Source organism: Didymosphaeria variabile, assembly GCF_027946475.1.
Source record: "Didymosphaeria variabile strain IMI 356815 chromosome Unknown scaffold_2, whole genome shotgun sequence".
NCBI lineage: Eukaryota > Fungi > Ascomycota > Dothideomycetes > Pleosporales > Didymosphaeriaceae > Didymosphaeria > Didymosphaeria variabile.
In genome coordinates this window covers 3,713,962-3,732,014 of record NW_026611621.1, presented here as the reverse complement: position 1 = coordinate 3,732,014, position 18,053 = coordinate 3,713,962, and the positions used below count along the sequence as shown (strand labels likewise).

General features: G+C 52.1%; 6 protein-coding genes across 6 annotated transcripts; 3 read left to right on the top strand and 3 right to left on the bottom strand.

Annotated features, from left to right (window-relative positions):
- Positions 1–167: 167 nt before the first annotated feature.
- N0V89_002936 (uncharacterized protein) lies at positions 168–2,015 on the bottom strand (the record flags this gene model as incomplete). Its single annotated transcript, XM_056211740.1, has 1 exon — positions 168–2,015. The coding sequence occupies one exon, from the start codon at positions 2,013–2,015 to the stop codon at positions 168–170; it is 1,848 nt and encodes a 615-aa protein (XP_056075213.1).
- A 3,252-nt stretch (positions 2,016–5,267) lies between these two features.
- Positions 5,268–5,689, top strand: N0V89_002935 (uncharacterized protein; the record flags this gene model as incomplete). The annotated part of the gene is made up of 2 exons (XM_056211739.1): positions 5,268–5,291; positions 5,348–5,689. 2 exons carry the CDS (start codon positions 5,268–5,270, stop codon positions 5,687–5,689), a joined length of 366 nt encoding a protein of 121 aa, XP_056075212.1.
- A 476-nt stretch (positions 5,690–6,165) lies between these two features.
- On the top strand, positions 6,166–7,147 carry N0V89_002934 (uncharacterized protein; the record flags this gene model as incomplete). The annotated part of the gene is made up of 3 exons (XM_056211738.1): positions 6,166–6,169; positions 6,303–6,772; positions 6,836–7,147. 3 exons carry the CDS (start codon positions 6,166–6,168, stop codon positions 7,145–7,147), a joined length of 786 nt encoding a protein of 261 aa, XP_056075211.1.
- Positions 7,148–9,712: 2,565 nt separating this feature from the next.
- N0V89_002933 (uncharacterized protein) lies at positions 9,713–13,096 on the bottom strand (the record flags this gene model as incomplete). Its single annotated transcript, XM_056211737.1, has 2 exons — positions 9,713–12,816; positions 13,090–13,096. 2 exons carry the CDS (start codon positions 13,094–13,096, stop codon positions 9,713–9,715), a joined length of 3,111 nt encoding a protein of 1,036 aa, XP_056075210.1.
- A 946-nt stretch (positions 13,097–14,042) lies between these two features.
- Positions 14,043–16,371, bottom strand: DUS3 (tRNA-dihydrouridine synthase 3; the record flags this gene model as incomplete). The annotated part of the gene is made up of 3 exons (XM_056211736.1): positions 14,043–14,130; positions 14,182–16,122; positions 16,169–16,371. 3 exons carry the CDS (start codon positions 16,369–16,371, stop codon positions 14,043–14,045), a joined length of 2,232 nt encoding a protein of 743 aa, XP_056075209.1.
- A 399-nt stretch (positions 16,372–16,770) lies between these two features.
- Positions 16,771–17,653, top strand: YET3 (Endoplasmic reticulum transmembrane protein 3; the record flags this gene model as incomplete). Its single annotated transcript, XM_056211735.1, has 4 exons — positions 16,771–16,791; positions 16,939–17,073; positions 17,125–17,228; positions 17,281–17,653. 4 exons carry the CDS (start codon positions 16,771–16,773, stop codon positions 17,651–17,653), a joined length of 633 nt encoding a protein of 210 aa, XP_056075208.1.
- Between the last annotated feature and the right edge of the window lie 400 nt (positions 17,654–18,053).

The window sequence follows — 18,053 nt, the reverse complement described above, 5'->3', positions numbered from 1 at the left end:
ATGGAACCTCGAAACCTGTCCGAGCTACGTCTTGCATGTTTGCCTTGGACGATGTCCATTAGACCTTGCATTGATATGGACGCAATGCGCATGCAATGCCTCGGATATGACACATTGTCTACTCGCGCAAATCGTTTGAAGCAAATTGGATGCAGATGCTTGCGCACTCACTGTAGGAATGCGACCAAAGTCTCCAACATCTCCCGCTCAGCAGATTCCACCTCCAACACCCCGTCTAGTTGTGCCTGCAATGTCCTTTTCACGTCCCTCAAGCTTTCATCTCGCTCACCCAGCGCCTTCACGATGGCTTTCTTCGCTCCATCATCTTCAGCCACCAGCCATGCAAGAATGGCATCCACACGCTCTAGGCAATACAAGCCTTCGTCAAGCCGTGACGGGATGTTCTCCACATCAATTTCGTCCTGCTCTTCTTTGGACAGCCCTCGTTTCCGGTCCTTGAGCCTAGCATCAAAGGCAGCGACACGTGCAGCGTAGTCTCTGCGCAGAGCCACGAGCTTGTTGACCTTCTCGTAGTCTTTTTCAAGGAACTTAGCGAGAACGCGGAAGCGGCAGTCGGTGTTGCCGGGTAATGAACGGAGTAACGAAGCAAAGATACCGAGTATGTGTTCGGTGGTTTCAGGGTCGTGTCTCTTAGTCTTCATAAAGGCGCTGAAGATGGGTTTGAGGCCTCGCGCTCCGACGATCTTCTCGCACACTGGGGCTGCGGTATTCGATATACTTTCCACAGCCTGCTTGCCGTTGTCTTTCGAAATATGACCGTTCGTTTGCGCCTCTTCAGTTGGAACGGATTCCGCGTATCCACTGACGTGGTCCAAGACCTTGAGTGACCGGCTTTTGCTAGTCTTGCCGTCCCTTACCATGAGCAGACACAGTTCCACACCTTCTGCGTCTATGAACTTCAACTTCCCCTCTGGCTCGTCGACCAGAGATGTCAAGCAATTGAAAAGGTTCTCCATGTATTCCTCCTCCTCGCTCTCCTTCTGTGGGTCGATTCTCCGGTATGGTGCAAGTTGTGTGAGGAATATCTCGACGCCGTTCGCTTCAATGATACGTTTGCGATTCGGCCGTGATGATTGAGTGAGGATAGAGAGGATCTCGGAAGCGTATTGCTTGTTTTGAGTTGTGGGCTTCTCGGTCTGCTGTATTCTACCGAGCAGCCAGTCTAGCAGCTTCTGCTCTTTGCCCACTAGATCCGTGTTCGCAGGTTGCGATAGTATGTTCTCGATAACACTGAGCGAATGGTACACGCCCGATGCATCCTCCGTGTTGCTCTCGTTGAAGCGACTAAAATTGGAGATGAGGAGACCCAGCAGGTCTGCCTCCATGAATGCCGATACCAGCGCATCCCACTGTTCTTGTTCTGCCTCCACATCTTCATCTGTGAGCTCCGAGATCATCTCAATAGCGGCAATTGCGATGTCCGTATTTTCGTGCGCCAGCAGTTCCACCAGCTTCATGGATGCTGCACTCTTCGCAAACTCCTCGTACAGCTCCGAGTGCTCTGATAATATGCTAAGACCCTTTATGCTCTCGTCCAGGTCGCCCTCCGATTCCATAAACTTGGTCGGGTCTTCCTCGTATTTTGCACGCAACGACGCGTTTTTGTTGACCTTCTTCTCGAAATTGAGACTCGCTTTCCGCAGCCATGATGAATCGTATTTTTCTTCGCCTATTACTTCCTCCCCGTCTTGTGCATCCAAGTAGTCCATCGCATCTTTCGCATCTTCGTCTAGCCCGCCACCGAAGAAGCGGCCGTCCTCATCGTCGCCTTCTTCGTCCCCAGAATCTGGAGGTAACGACGGTCCTGCCTCCTCGTCATCGTCTTCCTCCGCTACTGAGGCATGCGCTGGTCGCTTGGCGTCGCTATTCGAGTCGCTATTCGAGCTGAGTTTCGCGGTTTTGTAGGCTTGTGTCGGGTCGGATTCGGATGGGTTCTCGAATTTGCGCTTTATCGCCGAGCTCGTGCCTTTGAAGAGGTCGTCGATGGTGGTCATGTCTGACGTATATGCAAGGGAAGCGAAACGTCTTCACGATTGATTTCGTATGTCGCAAGTCGCGCCGGCTCGAGAAAGTTGAACGTTGGGTCCGAGCTTCCACTAGCGTTACTAGCGCGTCCTTCATTCCACCTCACTCAAGCGTCGGATGGTGCCTCACCACTGGTCAGCCTTGCCACCAATTTCGATTTAAGGCAATATCTATATATATCTTTGTCAGTGAAGAGATAGATAGGGAATACGAGGCATTCACTGGTGTCTCACGATTACAGCCTGCAGCTGCACAGTCCGTCTTGAGGGTCAGAATGCGAAATAAAGAACTATGGCAGCTGTCGATAGAGCGATTGCAAGGAACATCATCGTTCTTCTCAAACTGGGCATGGGACACTTCGGTTCTTCCACCACTAGCTGTGTACGTGCAGCGCCTGTGGCTTTGGCAGCCACTTCTGCAAAAGTAGAGCTTCTCGACAACGAAAGGCGGTTGATGACCAGGGTCTGGGTGTACACGTACAACTGGTAATTAGTCGGATTATTGGCGTGGTTGTTGTTGGCGTTCTGGCTGTTCTGGCTTCCACGTTGAAATGCGTCAAAAGTGGCTCTACGGTACATGTTGAGCCAACACAGGGAAAATAGAAGGGTCGAAAAAGGTGTTTATCGCTTTCAAAGACGCGGGAGCGAGTATACCTTGAGAACTGTTCCTCGAGTGGTTCGATTTCGTGCAGGTTTGGTGATCACAATATATATGGGCGTGTGATCCACGAGTCGCTGTAGGCGGCTCTGCCTCACCCTGCCTCATGTGCAGTGTGGCGGATGAGCCACGAACCTTACTCCGGTCGAAATGAGACACCGAATCCATGTGAGGAAATGACAGCTATTCAGACGAGCCGGATACTACCTGCCTGCAGGCGGCGCAATTCGGATAGGGCATAGCCCTAGTTGCAAGCGAATTGTCCGAAGATCTTCCTCCATGGGGATGATGACCCTTCGAAACTTCAGTCGCTACTTGTGCATCTTACTCATCGACGGACTGCGACTCAAGGATGCTGCAGGCGGATTTGCCCATCGTCTCCTATGAATGTTCACTCATCTGTGAGTATTCATGATCAGTGACTTTCACGGCACTTGAGCGAGTAATGATACTGATTGTAGTAGTGTACATACTATCGCCGCGTGACCATCCCTTCAGTGGCAGCCCGTGCGTGCCCACCGGTTTCAATGCCCAAAATCCCACCACCCACCAAGAATGCCGCTGGCGGCGACTCAAACCGCCATCAGCCACATACACACCCTTCCACCAACTGATAGTCGGTCATCTGTTAGTCAAGCCCAAAATTTATTCGTACCTTACCACACTGTCGGAAATCGCTTGGTATTGCCGCTATGTCACCAGTCAAGGTATCTACCCACAGTTATTGACGGCTGCGAAATACAATGGTCGCACTAGCGCCTGGTGCTTTGAGAAAACTTCACAGAGCCCCGAACAAGGCTCAGTAGCTGCGTTGCACGTTGCGCTAGACTGCGTACTTGGTACATTCATAACACTACAATCCGTAACCTACACCATCAAGAGTAAGAAAGCCCTAGCTTTCATGGCTACCTCCATTGCCGAATCCTTTCAGGCATCAATGCGCTTTCCGGCGGCGCAGCACAGCGCAGGAGGTCTCTGTAAGCTCTGGATAGAGCCAAAATTTGTGACATCACGCAATGCACATGTGGGAGCCTATTCGAAGTATGAACACCATGCTTGTGGGTGTATGAATAGGTCTGCGTGAAACATTTCATGGCTTTCCAGTCACGCGTCCACGCTTCTGCTGGTGACAGGAAGCCCCCGCCACTCTACCTTGCACTAGCAGCATCATACCTCAGGCATCCTCCTCGCTCAAATGAAGACACTCCGGCAGGAGCTCGTGCACTGTAGCTGCGGCATCGACAAACCGCAGCGTCGGAGCAGCTGTGGCGAAACGCATATGCGGCGCACGCCCCACGCAAACAGCGCCCCTATCCGACATCGCTTTTGCGTTGCGTAGTGTGCTGTGTAGCTTCCTTCTCGGCCGTGGGGGAAGACTTGACCAGCGGCAGCTGCGCTGTTGTACGACCGGCTCTGAAGGTAAACATGGTTGAAAGCGCTTCGGACAACGCTTCAAGCTAATATATCGTGTAAAATTATCTGACGACGCACGGCTCATTTACTTCGCCACAATAGATCTTCCACGGCTCGAGGTCTTGACCTTCCCGTCTGACTCACGATCGCCTCACCCATAGGAAACAGTAATGCTGAGCCATCGGAAAGACTGTCTATACGAACTGGCGGAGAGATGGGCACCACGGTGTCAAAATGGAGAAAACGCCTGCTATAACCCATACCAAGGCTACGTGGTTGAATCCCAGGCTTATCTTCACTGGTACACTGCTTGGATGTTCGAAGACTTGAGGCCAGTAGCAGTTTGAGTCCGTGCTGCCTTCGGTGTAGTGCTTAGGATAGGGCTACTTGCGACACGACTGTGCTGATAGAAGTATTATGACAGCTCCATGCTACGGAAATTCGCTATTAGCCCCTTACATCGACTTCGCTTGCCGCTCTTCTCAGAGCTGATCATCTCTGAGAAGAGACAACAAACGACCCAGACTCCAGGGAGACCAAAGATCGGAAGAGCCGCACTTGAAGCGACCCCGTCTAGGACTCACCGTCGCGGCACCATGCCCACACTGGCTCACCGGTGCAATCAATGCTGACCGCTTGGCTGTCTGGTCGGCAAGATTCTGCAGTGTGCCATGCTTCGGGCGAATGAGGTCGGGATGCCGACCTCCCTCGAGACTGCTCCCCCTGGGAGGTCCCTCAATGCCCTGGGCCGGGACGGGCTCGCTGGCTGGCTAGCCTTCTGTCTGGCTGAAAAGCACAACTCTTGGAAGGGCAAGCCCTGCAGCTCGTACATTGTGAAATGACTTCTTGAATGGCAATCTAAGGGGGCGGAAATTAGGGCAGTAGGATTGACGCGACTTGTGCAGATGTATAGGTTCGCAGTTATGGCCCCTCAATGTACATATAAAGAGCGATTCGACGCTGCGGTTGAAGCGACTACTCGACAACGCTCAACCACACCTCACCAACGGGATACATTGGTCCTGTCCCTCGGTCGGGCAATCATATTTCGACAGTCGAACTCGGTCTAGGTTTGTTCTTGCCTTGTGTGGGTAGGTTGCATCCATCAAATGCCTCCAGAGTCTCAAGAGCCTGAGCAGCCAGATACACCAATGGGCGTGATCCTTTCGAAAGCTGTAAGTTCCAAAGCCACACAACACGCCAAAGAGAGTAGGAACTGATACTGTGGAAGGAGAAGGTCAAGGCCCGGGCCACCCAGAAGGGGAAGGGCAACACCCAGATAGCCAATAACGACTTGGATCAGTATGATGATAGCCACATGAGAAACGGGGATTTCGAGGCCAGTCAAGATGGGGATGAAAATTTTCAAAGCGTCAACAATGCAGTCAGCGGAGATGTGCAGGCACAACAGCAGAAACATAACGAGCTCACTACTCTGAGGATAAAGCGGGACTCTAGAAAGCAGACAGAAGGGAAGAGGCTCGGTGGGAAGGGCACAGAGGTAGCATATTCGGGTCTGCCTGATAGTCGTGCTGACTACTTTGAGAGTTTGGGGCAGTCTCGGAAGAATTAGCTACACGGTATGCTCCTGGTATCGGCAAGCCGGTTCCTACACCAATACGAAATACGTGCTAATTCTTTATTAATCGGATGCTATCAATCCCACCAACCTCGATCTCGTAAAAGCCGCCTGTCGTAATGACTGACGAAGGAGCCTATTCGCGAGCGACACGTGTGCATGTGGCTGCTTCATTGCATTGATGGGGCACGGTCGGGTCGGCTGTGTCCGCCTGTTCTGCCTTCTTGGTAATACTCAAAGCGGGGTCTCGACGCAGCCTCCCAGCCTTGCGCTACATCCACAACCTACCATATCTCATATCTGCTCATTACTAATGTCCAATATCCACCAAGAGATCATGAGTCGTTACCCAGAGCAAGGAGAGCGGCCTTCCAAGGCCCATTCTCTTGGATTGTCCGGTGTAGCGTAAGAAATTTGCCGCAGGAGAATTTGTTGATAACCCGATGCCGCCGCTGACGCCAACATAAGCCATGGGTTCTTCACACCGTCCAGTGTACCATTCAGAAAGGCAAACAAAACCACAGTAACGATTTCTTTCCAACTAGACAGACACATGGCATCTCTATGGAAGTTATCGGAGGCATAGCAAGCGTTACTCAGCTCGCAGTCTACACACATACGGCCTGGAAGGTCTTCACCAGGTTATACGCCGAATTAAAAGAAGGACCAGCTGCGTGGCAAGAATACGTAACGAACCTTGAACACCTCATCCAGATCACCAAACGGATCTCGTACCTCTCCGAGCGAGCACAGCTCAGCGCCTCGGGACAGATAGCTACGCTTGTGTGCGAGTCACGCAATATCGCAGAGAAGGCTCTTTACACCGTTGCGAAGGCAAACACAAAGATTTTCGGTATCCGTTGGTATTCGATTGGGATAACAGAGATCTTGAATCGCGCTTTCGAGTCACTCAAGGCGAAGAGGGAGATACTGCTGCTGGCACTATCGCACGAGAACCTGGTCCAACTGGCTTCCATCAGTAGAGGTTATACTGAAAGGCAACGACATCTGGAAGACGCCACAATGGATCAAAATGCTGCGTCTAAGGAGGTAGCTCGCATAGAGCCTACGCCTACGGTAAGTGTTCAGACTTAGATCCGATGACTGGCGTCTTCCAAGCTTTGACTAAAATCCTCGCAGCTCGAAATTGAGATGACCTCCAAGCAGGTCGGCAACGGATCTACCATGGTATCGAACAATGGCTTGGGACACATACTGGAGCGAATAAACGGATCAGTGAAGTTGAGCACGAGCTCTGTGGGTGACCGCGTAGTCGTCAACAGCAACAACGTCTATATGGAGCCGGATGTTATCAAGAAGCAACTAGAGATTGCCGAGATATATGCTCGAGATCATGCTGGAGCACAACAAAGAGAGAACTTTCCGATAAGTGGGGTCAGGGCAAAGAGCGTTGAACCAAAACAAGACACCTTAGCGTTGGAAGCACCATGAGGTGTAGGGTTACAGGATGGTAGACATGTGTATAGCATAGAGATCGTATAGTCTTAAGCCTTATCTGAGTGCTGACCTTCGTGCATGAAGAACATGTTTCGGATGGAGCTTGAATGCTTTGGCTTCCTCTTCCTTAGAAGTATTATTCGTGGCGAGAAAAGCGCCCTTCCCATTTTGAACGGCGGAAGCATGGAGCCCTCTGTGAGGAACCGTATTGCCCCAGCCATTGTTCGCATATTGCGTGTTCTATCCCCTTTCTGCGAAGCGCTCAGGGTAATCCCTCGCTTTCCTTGTATCAGTTGCTGCTAAGACTGCATACTACGAAGTGAGTATTTACATGGAAGCAGAGGGCCTGGCTCATACTGCGCAAGTCTTTAGTGTGGAGAACTCGATTCCAAAATTTCGGAACGGGAAGCAATGCTGGTTGACTTTTGACATAGCGATTAGTCTTCCTTTTAGCTATCTATAAGTCGCGTTCGTTACAAGGAAGTACATCGTAGGAACTTTCTTACAGTGCTGTCGAATATATTTTGTAACGCATTGACCTTGCTAAATTTCCTCCAAATTCCTGTAAGCCCCCAATAGCCCCCACATGTTCAACACCCCGTCTCAGGCACTGACATCTGCTCGGCGGCGTACGTAAGATATGAACGGATTACTATATTTCTGGAACGCCTCTTACGGCTACACAAAGACAGGGATCTTTTAGGGACTCGTGGGGCGCTACAAGGAACGCACGGCTCGAATAAGCGGCAAAAGAGGGGTCGGCATCCTCAACGCAGCCATCGAAAATGTCACACAACAGGGCATTGCACTTGGAAGTATGGACCAAAGTTCTCGTCCTGGATAGAAAGGAACATTGGTAGCCAATGAGGGGGAGAGTATGGAGAACTATGAATAAAAGTGGGATAACAACCTACATCCATGTATGAAAGTGCTGCTGTAATTGCCTGGCTGGTCCTTCATGATCAAGATTATCGGCCACATCGTTTTATTTTTGCTGAACATTCGTAACGCCACGATCAAACATAGAGCAAGCTAAAAACAGCAACAAGTTTGGGCGACTGGTGTGCTCGATCTGGTGGAAACGTTCGATTTCGCCTTGAAGTTCGGCACCCGATGATTCTAGAAGGCTTAGACGTTGGGTCGAAGTTTTGGCCGCACTCGAAATAAGATAACATGCCCAAGCATACCAGGGTGGGCAACGTGGACTGTGGGGGCCTGCGACGAGAGGGCGGGAGGGTGAACATTGCAGAGCCTCACCGGTTTCGCCCCTTCCCCCAGAGGTAGGAACTGGGTAATTCTGGCAACATCCCATTTCTTCCCATCATCGATCTTCTCGCGCCGACCAGGGTTCCCTCACCTGCTTTCTCTCTCAACAACAACTTCCCTGCATCATCTCGTCTGCTACGACTGCTGCCTACGCGGGCATGCGCTGCTTGAAGCTGCCTAGAGGATACCTCCCGACCCCTTAACATCGCTACAATGTATCATGCCACACAAGAAGGAACCGATCAGCTCCAGATAGCCAATAACACTCACGCAAACAACCGAAGCACTAGGAACAAACACTTGAACCACCACAATCATACCACCACCGTTCACGTCTATGGAAATCATTATGACTCCGGATCATCGAAACACAGCTCCTTCGTTGGTATCGCCAGAAATCGCCTGCGCGATTGGCCCAAGAAACATAAGTGGATCTTCGCTGGGGCCTCGCTAGCCATCATCACATCCGTTATCGTACTATGCGTGCTACTTTTGACAAAGGGTTCGAGCGGAGTCCAACATCCTTCCACTGTAAGTACTCGCACCTTTCAAGGTGTTCTGACGATTATACTTGCCTTGACGTTACCCAATATCTCCTTCCATAACACGGCATCACTCTCCACTTTAATTACAGCCGTAACGCCATCAAGATTCCTCTCGCTCAACGTGGACCCACCCGCTGACCGTCACAGACCTCCCCAGCATCCCCAGCCTCACAATCCGCGCTCCCTACGTCAACGAATCCAACACCCAACCCTACTACCTCCCACCCCGCACCGACCACCCCACCACAACGCCTCTACCTTAGCGGGGGGGACACCTGCACCGCCGACTCTCAATGCTCGCCCCCGAATAATTGCCAAGAAGCTTCTTACCCCACGTCGACCTGCTGCGCGCCGACACTATGGGGATGTCCAGGTTCGCAATGCCGCAACTATGAAGATTGTCTGGATCCGTGGAAGTGTGCGGGAACGGAGAGTCTGAAGACGTGTTGTGGGAAGAGGGCGCCGTATACTGGGGAGGGGTGTTAATTTGAGGAGATAAGGGCAATGTGGGTGATGAATCGGGGTGGATGTGTATTATGTATATTATAATTGTGTTGTGTATATATGCTATGCTATGCTATGTGGGTATGTTACTTAGGAAATTACAGAATAAGACTGGACAATCATTAGACCTAGATCGCAGCGTTTGAGCGACGTAAAGGGGTATCTCGTATTCCTCGACCCTATGCCGTCCGGGCCGTGACCGTTTACGTAAGGAAAGAGTGTCGTTTCAAGCGTTGACCTATCCTTAAAGCCGGTCCAGCATCTTACTCATACTCAACCAACTCTTCAGCTCATCTTCTTCAGTAGGAGAATCTCCCAAAGAATCGAAAGTAGCTTTGTTCCTTTCCAAAACGGGCGGAGAACGTTCCTTGCCCGCCTTGGAAAGATCAAGACCACTGTCCACGCGAGGAGCATGGCGCGGCTGTTGAACTCCATCGTTAGGGACGGGAGAAGGCTTCGGTGGGGCAACGGTAGACGGAAGGGTCGGCGGTGTAGGCGGTGTGTAGCGAATAGAAAACCGGAGTGGTGCCGGGGTGTCTTTTGTAGGAACCTGTGGTGGATTGAGGTTTGTTATGGTTGGTGGTACAACAATGGGAGTTCGAGCGGAGGGCGCATTGGTGACAGTCGTGGATGGCTGGGCTGGCACGTTACGGGGTTTCCTTAGTACTTTCCTGCCCTCGTTTACTGCTGGCTTCTCCAGTCCAGGTCCTTTCATGCGCCCTCTGGAGTTTACTGCCGGAGGGGCCAGTTTGCGACGTTCCAATTCTTGAGCTTGCTCCATCAAAACCGTAATCTTGCGTTTCTCTTCATCTGGCAAGTGGTCCGACAAGCAGCGCAAAGGCGTAAGACCCTTACTATTCTCGCAGGTAGCTTTTGCGCCAGCGCGGAGTAGGCATGTTAACACCTGCGTACTGCCTGTAGCTGCCGCGACGTGGAGGGGAGTATTGCCTTCAACATCCACCGCAGTAGCCCTAGCTCCGGAACGTAGTAGCAAGTCAGCAATCTCAACGAGTCCATCCTCCGCCGCAATGAAAAGTGGAGTGCGTTGTTTATCATCGCTGCAGTCGACAAATGGCTTCCGGCGAAGCATCTCGTCTACGATTACAGGGCAACTGGCTCGCACGGCTGAATGAAGTGGATAACGACCGTCGTATAGCAGTGATGCAACTGAAAGTTTTGCGCCGTTGTCGAGCAGAAGTTTGACCAAGCCTAAACTTACACGCGGGCATTGCTCAAGAATGTGGGTGAGCGGATGCACCGACATTGGAGTCTGATGGGAGTTACGCACAGTCGATGCACGTGGAGGCTTTCGGCTCGTCATCGCGTTCGGATCCGCACCAAAGGCGAAAACCAGCTTGAGAGCATCGTGATCATAACTGGAAGGAAAACTTGGCAAAGAGATACTGTAATCAAGCAACGCCCAAAGGAGTGAACCCGGAAGCTTGCCCGATGGTAGACGGTTTGGATCGAGGCCCATGGTGAGCATGTCTTTCAGATCGCGAATTGGTAGCATCTTGGGCAGCAAGTCCTCATCATTGGCAGTACTGAACTGTCGATGCAGCCTTCCCATACGTCGGATCCATTCGTGCTCCGCAAAAAGGTTCAGAATCCGCTTGTTGGCCGCGCTGTCTGGCTTGACTGGTCCCTTCTTCCCTCGCCACTCACTCAGAGTGAACGGCGAGCCATACCTCAAGAGTACTTCCACGAACGTCACTTTGCTCGAGGTTGCCGCATAGTACAAAGCATTACGTTGATCATGGTCCTCGTGGGCTACGCAATTACTTCGCTCCGAGCCCTTCTGTGAAAGCAGTACTTCTAAAATAGGCAAGCCTTCCTCGGGAAGAGTTTTGGCTGCCTGTATAAGAGGTGTGGAACCCGTCTGATCTCGCATGCTACGGCTAACGCCCTTCTCACAGAATGGCGCTGCAGCAGCGGCGATGTGCTTCCATGTTGATGGAGCTTTCGGAGTGCTAATGGCAATGTGATGCAGGGCTGTGAGACCGTTATCGTCCCAGGAGTTGTTGCCTGGCTGTGTCGCAAGCAAGGCGACGTTTGCCCATTGGTGGTTGGAAACGGCGAGCAGGAGCGGGGTGCGTTTCTTTGTATCAGTCAAGCTTGTATCGGCGCGAGCTTCAAGCAACGACTTCACCGTCTTGGTCAATCCATTCTGGGCAGCGAAGTGTAGAGAAGTCCTTCCTGCTGGATCAACTGTTCCCCTGTCGGATGCTTTGATCAATTCTCGAAAATCTGGCTCATTGTCACTCGTCGCGCTTCTGAGACCATCGAGAAGCGGTGTGAGGCCCTTGGCGTTTATCGTATTGGGATTTGCGCCGTGCTTCAGGAGCAATGCAACACAAGGTGGCGATGCAGCAGCGACGTGCAACGCAGTGTACCCATTTTGATCTTGTGCATCGATGCTGACACCATGTTTCAGAAGCAGATGTACAATCCTCACCAACCCGAGATCTTGGCTAACGGTACGATGAAGCATCGTCCTGCCATCGGAGTAAGTCGTACTTGCGTCAGCCCCCCAGGAGAGTAGCAACTCAAAGACCGACGTGATCGCTTCCTTATCGCGCGACAAAGGGCTCGCCAGCGCGGCCTGAAGCACGTTTGGCCCATGTGGGTTTCGCAACGTGACATCCGCTCCATACTCCACGAGGGCTTGTACGACGGGTGCACTGCAAGCGTCGAAGCCCGCAAATATGGGGTAGAGACCAGATGCGGTCGCTTCGTTGGGGTTTGAGCCTCTCTCGAGGACAAGCTTGACAAGGCTCGCGTCGCGCGTCTTGATTGCCTCTACCAGAGCTGTAGAATCGGATGGGCATGCCAATCTGAGAGCTTCTGCAACCAGGTCTTTGTTGAGCGACGACCGGCGGCGCGAATCCAGAATCTGGTCCAAAAGCAATTTTTTTCCTTTTGCGAGTTTGTGCGATTTGCTGCCGGCAGCTCGAATGATATGGATAGCTCTATCGAGATCTTGTGCCTGAAGAGCTACATCAGCTGGACTGCAGCCCTGGCCGTTCAGCGATTCGTAGTTCGCTCCATGTTTGAGTAGCGCAGCAACGGCGGCGGTAGATCCTGATTTGGCTGCCGCGTAGTGAAGTGGTGTCTCATGCGTAGGTAACGTTCGAGCGTTCAAATCGGGTTCGAATCGGAGGAGGATGTCAAGGATGTCGTCGCGTCCCGCCTTGACAGCATGGTGAAGAGCGGTCTCTCCACTGTGAATGCATGCCGCATTGATGCTTGCGCCCGCTTCGCAGAGTATCCTGACTATGCCAGCATGTCCCGCTGTCACGGCAACACACAGTGGGGGCTGGGCAGCGGGACTTCCGTCTGGCGTTTGTCCTGCTCGAAGAAAATGTAACAATGCTGCTTCTCGATCGTGATAGACTGCGTAGTAAAGCGTTGTCCATTGCTTCGAGGGTTCGAATCCAGTATCTGAGGCTGACGATCGTTCGGGCTTCCCAAGCTCACATCTTAGCACTTCAACCAAGGTCTGAAGCTTGGAACTCTTGTGACCCGCCTCGTGAGTTTTTGTGTCGTTCCCTCCGTTAATCGCAATACGATGGGGTTCCATTGGGTCATCTGTTGTCTTCGGAAGCGAGATACAAGACAGACTTTTCATATTGTGCGTTTATGAGCGATCCATGAGCGAACGATTAGAGATATGAGAAGCGACTGTAAACAACCCAAAGGGATTCGATGGGCACGAAGCAAGGAAATAGAACCAACGCAATGGTGAGATTAGGTGCTACGCAGAGCGTGCTGCAAGACGAAGAAGCGTGGTGACACTCCACTATACGTGAGGGACGTAGATACCCACGCCTTAGCTACGTGGACTCCCGCATTCCTCTTCCGCTCCCACATTTACTCCCTTCGCCGGTTCCGTCAGGCCCTTCGCTTACAAGTCCTAAAGCGTCGCCACGGCGCGTGCCGAGCGCTCAGCTCTTCCGAAAGCGACCCGTGGACGGCGAAGGCGCTGCTGTAATCTCGTGCCAGCGGCGTGCCATCGCAACCCTGTCCTATCAATTGATAGAACCAGGCGTTTGCGCTACGGGCATCGAAAGGTGTCGTGGCGCTAAAGGGAGGATTGGCATCAAATGATGGGAAAGTTGGAACGGATGGAAAAGTACCGAGCGCACGGGTGGCGGTTATGACGAATGGGGTTAGCGTTCCCCTCACGTGCTACGCGCGTATGCAGGGCGTTTTGCCCCTGACCTACGCGAGTACGCTGTTTGGAAACGATCTGTGCATGCTGGTCAGTTGGCAGATGGGGATGCTGTTGCTCAGAATAGAAACGAAGCGGCAAAGACGATCAATTTGCCTTCACCACTATGAAACAACGACGATCAGTTTCAGTCCGCGGGCCCGCATCGCAATTTGATGAATTTGGATCTCATGATGATGGTGCCCCCTTTGTTGTCTAGTACGAAGGCAAATTTGGCCGAAACTCTATGATATCGCACTCGACAACGCACAAGCTAGGCTCGCTTATTTCAGCTGCTGCATGCAGTGTCATGAACAGACCTGCGAGTGAGGCATTGAGCTAATGAGGGAATCCCAATCGCAGCTCAACCCTCTGCTTCGATCTCATAAGCATTCGACTTGTGCTTAGGCTCAAACTTGAAGCCCTCTGCTGCAGGTCCAAGGAACATTTCGCTGTGCTGAGTTAGTCGAGCGATCATCTCGTTACACACTTGATATACGCACCTGATCTTGATCCAGTCTTTGTAGTTCTCGCTAGCCAAGAGGGTTTCCAGGTCGTCCCTCCCCTTAAAGCGTGGGGGCCGATCCTGGATGTTGGGCGGCAGGTGCGCCAGTAGCCCAAGAGGCACATACCGATGCGAGAAGCTCAGCCACTCCAGAAGGAAGCGGCGAGTCGTGCCAATACCCATTTCATCCGATCCCCATGTCTGCAGACCGTACTTGGCGAACTTCTCTACGTAGCTCAGACGCTCAGAGGCCGACTTGTCCAGGTATTGCCCCTTCTCAATTTCTTCGAAGATCCAGGGCTTTATGAGCGCGCCTCTAGCCACCATAACGGAGTCTACCTTGGCGTTCTCGATATGATTGTAGTAATCAACATGAGAATAGCAGTCGCCATTGCCGATGAAGTAGACGTGACCTTCGTTAGCAAGATCTCGGGGATCAGCTTCGGCGATGGTGTCGGTCCTTGCGTTCTTTTCCCGCTTCAGCCGAGCAATCAACGAGTTGCACTCGGCAATGTAACTCCAGTCGGCATTCTTTGTGTAGCGCTGCTGTTTGCTTCGTCCGTGGAGGGTGATTGCAGCAACGCCTGCTGTGCCCTTCCCAGACTCAACAGCTTCATAGCCACCAAGTACGAGACGCTTGATCAGCTTATCGGCCGTAGGCTGTCCATCTTTCGTACCCATTCGGATCTTGACGGTGATGGGAACGTCGTTGGATACGTAGTTCATACCGCGCAACGTAGCTTCGAGACGAGCATGGCTGTCAAGCATCGCAGAACCCATGCCTTTTTCGCAGACCAAATTGATCGGGCACCCACAATTTAGGTCAATCGCACGAAGCTGAGGGCAGAGTGCTGTCAATACTTCAACTGTCTTTGTCGCAACCCAGGGCTTATTAGCAGCAATCTGCGCTCCAAACTTGATGTCCTTAGCGTTATCGTAGCCTCGCACAACGGTGTTCTTATTTTTAAACATAACGGGTCGGACTTCAGATTCGTGAGCCTTCATCAGCGCCCACTCGCTCTTTTCGCCTTGTATGAGTGGAAGTCCCATGGCCATTTCCGACCAAGTGACTTGGGCTCCGAGCTCAACGCATAGACGACGGAATGGCATGTTGCCTTGCGTTGTGAGTGGTGCCAGGATGGGGGTCTCAGGACCGTAGTAAAGACGACGCTTCTCCGAGGGTCGGAACGGAGGCTCCACGAACTGTGCTCGGTTGTCCTCCTTCGCATCTGGATCAAGATTGTCTTCAACGTCGATCTTCCTCTGTTCGGCGGACTTGTGTTGCGAGTCAAAGTGCTTCCTTTCTTCATCAGCGATCTTGTTCACCCATTCGACATATGCATCAGCCTTAGGAGTTCCTCGCCGCCGTCTCGAAAGATCGATCTTGTCTTGCTTTGAAACGAGATTCACAACGCCAACTTCATCATCAAAATCGCGTGCCTGGTCGCCCTTCTTCTTCTCGGGATCTTCAAGGAGCACAAGTTCTTTGCGGCCGTCCCCCGTCTCCCTCTCTTCCGAATGGCTGTTGTGGAATCGACATTTCCAACCGAGAGGACAGTAACCCCTAGCTTCGTAGACAGGGCATTTCCCACCAAAAGTTTCAAGATCTTCTCGTCGCCCCTGCGTTAGGTACTTGCGAAGGTTGTGCTCAAACTTGCACTTCTCACCGAACTGACATTCTCTAGGTGAGAATTCGGGGTATGATGCACGAGAGGCACATAGCTGGAGCTTGTCGCGAGAATGTCCGAAAGTACGGCTTGTGTTTTGGCCATTCTGCTTGCCGTGTTTCTTGTCCTTTCTATTTTTCTTGCCCTTGCCTCCGTCACGGTTGTCGCGGGCATCAACCTTTTGGTAGCGCTCACCACCAGCTTCAGCAGCATCGTCGTTCTCCGCACCTCCCTTTGCTTCTTCTTTGCTCCCAACCGGATGCAATAAGTACCTTTCTGGTTTTAGTCAAGAGCAAGACGTCAGGTGCAATGACTCACTCTGTCTTGATGGGAGCAACGCCCTTGACGCGCTTCGCAGAACTTCCTGAGGATTCAATGTCTTCATTGTCAGGTCTGTCTCTTTTCCCCAGGCTTGACACTTCCACGTTACCATTGTCCATCTCTTGTGCGCAACTGTTTGTCTGCTGTCCCACAATCTCCTCCTGTACCAGTGGCACTGCGTCATTGAACGTGTCCGCCATTGTCGACGCTCTAGACCAGTCGCTGCAAAGCTCGCGGTCACTTGCTATTTTGGGGGCGACTGTGGAGAGAGCCGCTTGAAGATTTGAGAGAACGATTTGCGGCTAGGATGTAAAAGGCTAGTGCAGAGGGCCGTCCGTGCGCCACGGAAGCTGCGCTGAGGTGACGTATTTGTTCACAAGCTAGGCAGCGCACATTAAACCTGGTCGCGTTCCTGCCCGCACTCTGTTGTTCACTTTCCGTCACCTCATACATCAGCCACACGCACCGTGTCCTCTTCTCGTCTGGGCTTAAATAGCAGATTGCAGCTCTCCCAAGCTTTCACGACCTGTCGATTAACCCACACAACCCCGCACATAAACACACACCATCTCTGTTGTAGCTTCGGAAACATCGCCAACATGACGCTCTACTACAGCCTTGTAAGCATTCGCTCCTTCCCTTGCCATCTATAACGCCAATTGCTGGCATATGTCGATGTCGGCACCTCGCTTTCCACGTCCTTCCGAACAATCAGCCTCACGAGGCCAACTATGCTGCCCACATGCTTACTTTTGCTGTTTGCACAGGTCTTCCTCCTCCTGGTAACGGAGATGCTCATCTTCCTCGCCCTCATCGTCCCTCTACCGTTCACATGGCGCCGCAAGCTCTTCACCTTCATCTCCGAGAGCCCCATAATCGCGAAGCTACAATATGGCATGAAGGTAGGATGACCGGAATATTGCAGACGGGCGACATGTCTAACGAGCCAATAGATCACCTTCATCTTCATCCTTATTCTCTTCATCGACAGCGTGAACCGTGTCTACCGCGTCCAGGTTGAGCTGGCAGCCTTCAACAAGAGCGATGGCCGTGGCGGGTAAGTGAACGATCATGAGCAAGTAAGCCATCGCAATGCTAACAACTCTCAGACCTGTTGCCATGGGCGGTTCCGAGCGCATGGAGGTTCAGGCACGCAAATTCTACTCTCAGCGCAACATGTACCTTTGCGGCTTCACCCTGTTCCTGTCCCTCATCCTCAACCGAACCTACGTCATGATCCTCGATGTGCTCCGTCTCGAAGAGGAGGTCAAGACTCTCAAGGGTGACCCCGCTGCTAAGAGCGGAAAGTCTCTCCAGAACGCTGGCAACGTTGGCGAGGTCGGTGCTCTCAAGGACGAGCTTGCCAAGAAGGACCGCGACATGGAGAACCTGAAGAAGCAGGTCGAGAGCATGCAGAACGAGTACAACCGCATGGGTGATCAAGTTTCTGGATCCAGCGCTGCCCCCCGCAAGGGTCAGTAGAGCGTTAGCTTGGGCAGATTTGGAAAGAGTCATGCAGGCGACGTGCTGACAAGAATAAGCTCGCGCACCGCCAGCCATATCTGCTCGGATGATGGTAAGTACGAAGCGAGCGTGGGGAGGCGCTGCTGACGGTAGGCTGAGGCCGTGTTGAGACGACTACGATTGTATCATCGTTCTTGGAACATTATTATTGCATGGCACGGTGCTGGAGTTAGAAAACACTGTATGGTATATCAAAGGACTCGGACAGAAGCATCAATTCAGCTTCACGAATCGTTGCCAAATCTGTACCTGAAACATGTGATAATCATCGTACCTAGGTTTCTGCGAACGCTGAGCTGAGCTCATCCGGGAATAGCTTTGGCTCATGCCTGTCGTCTGAGAACAACGTAGCTTCATC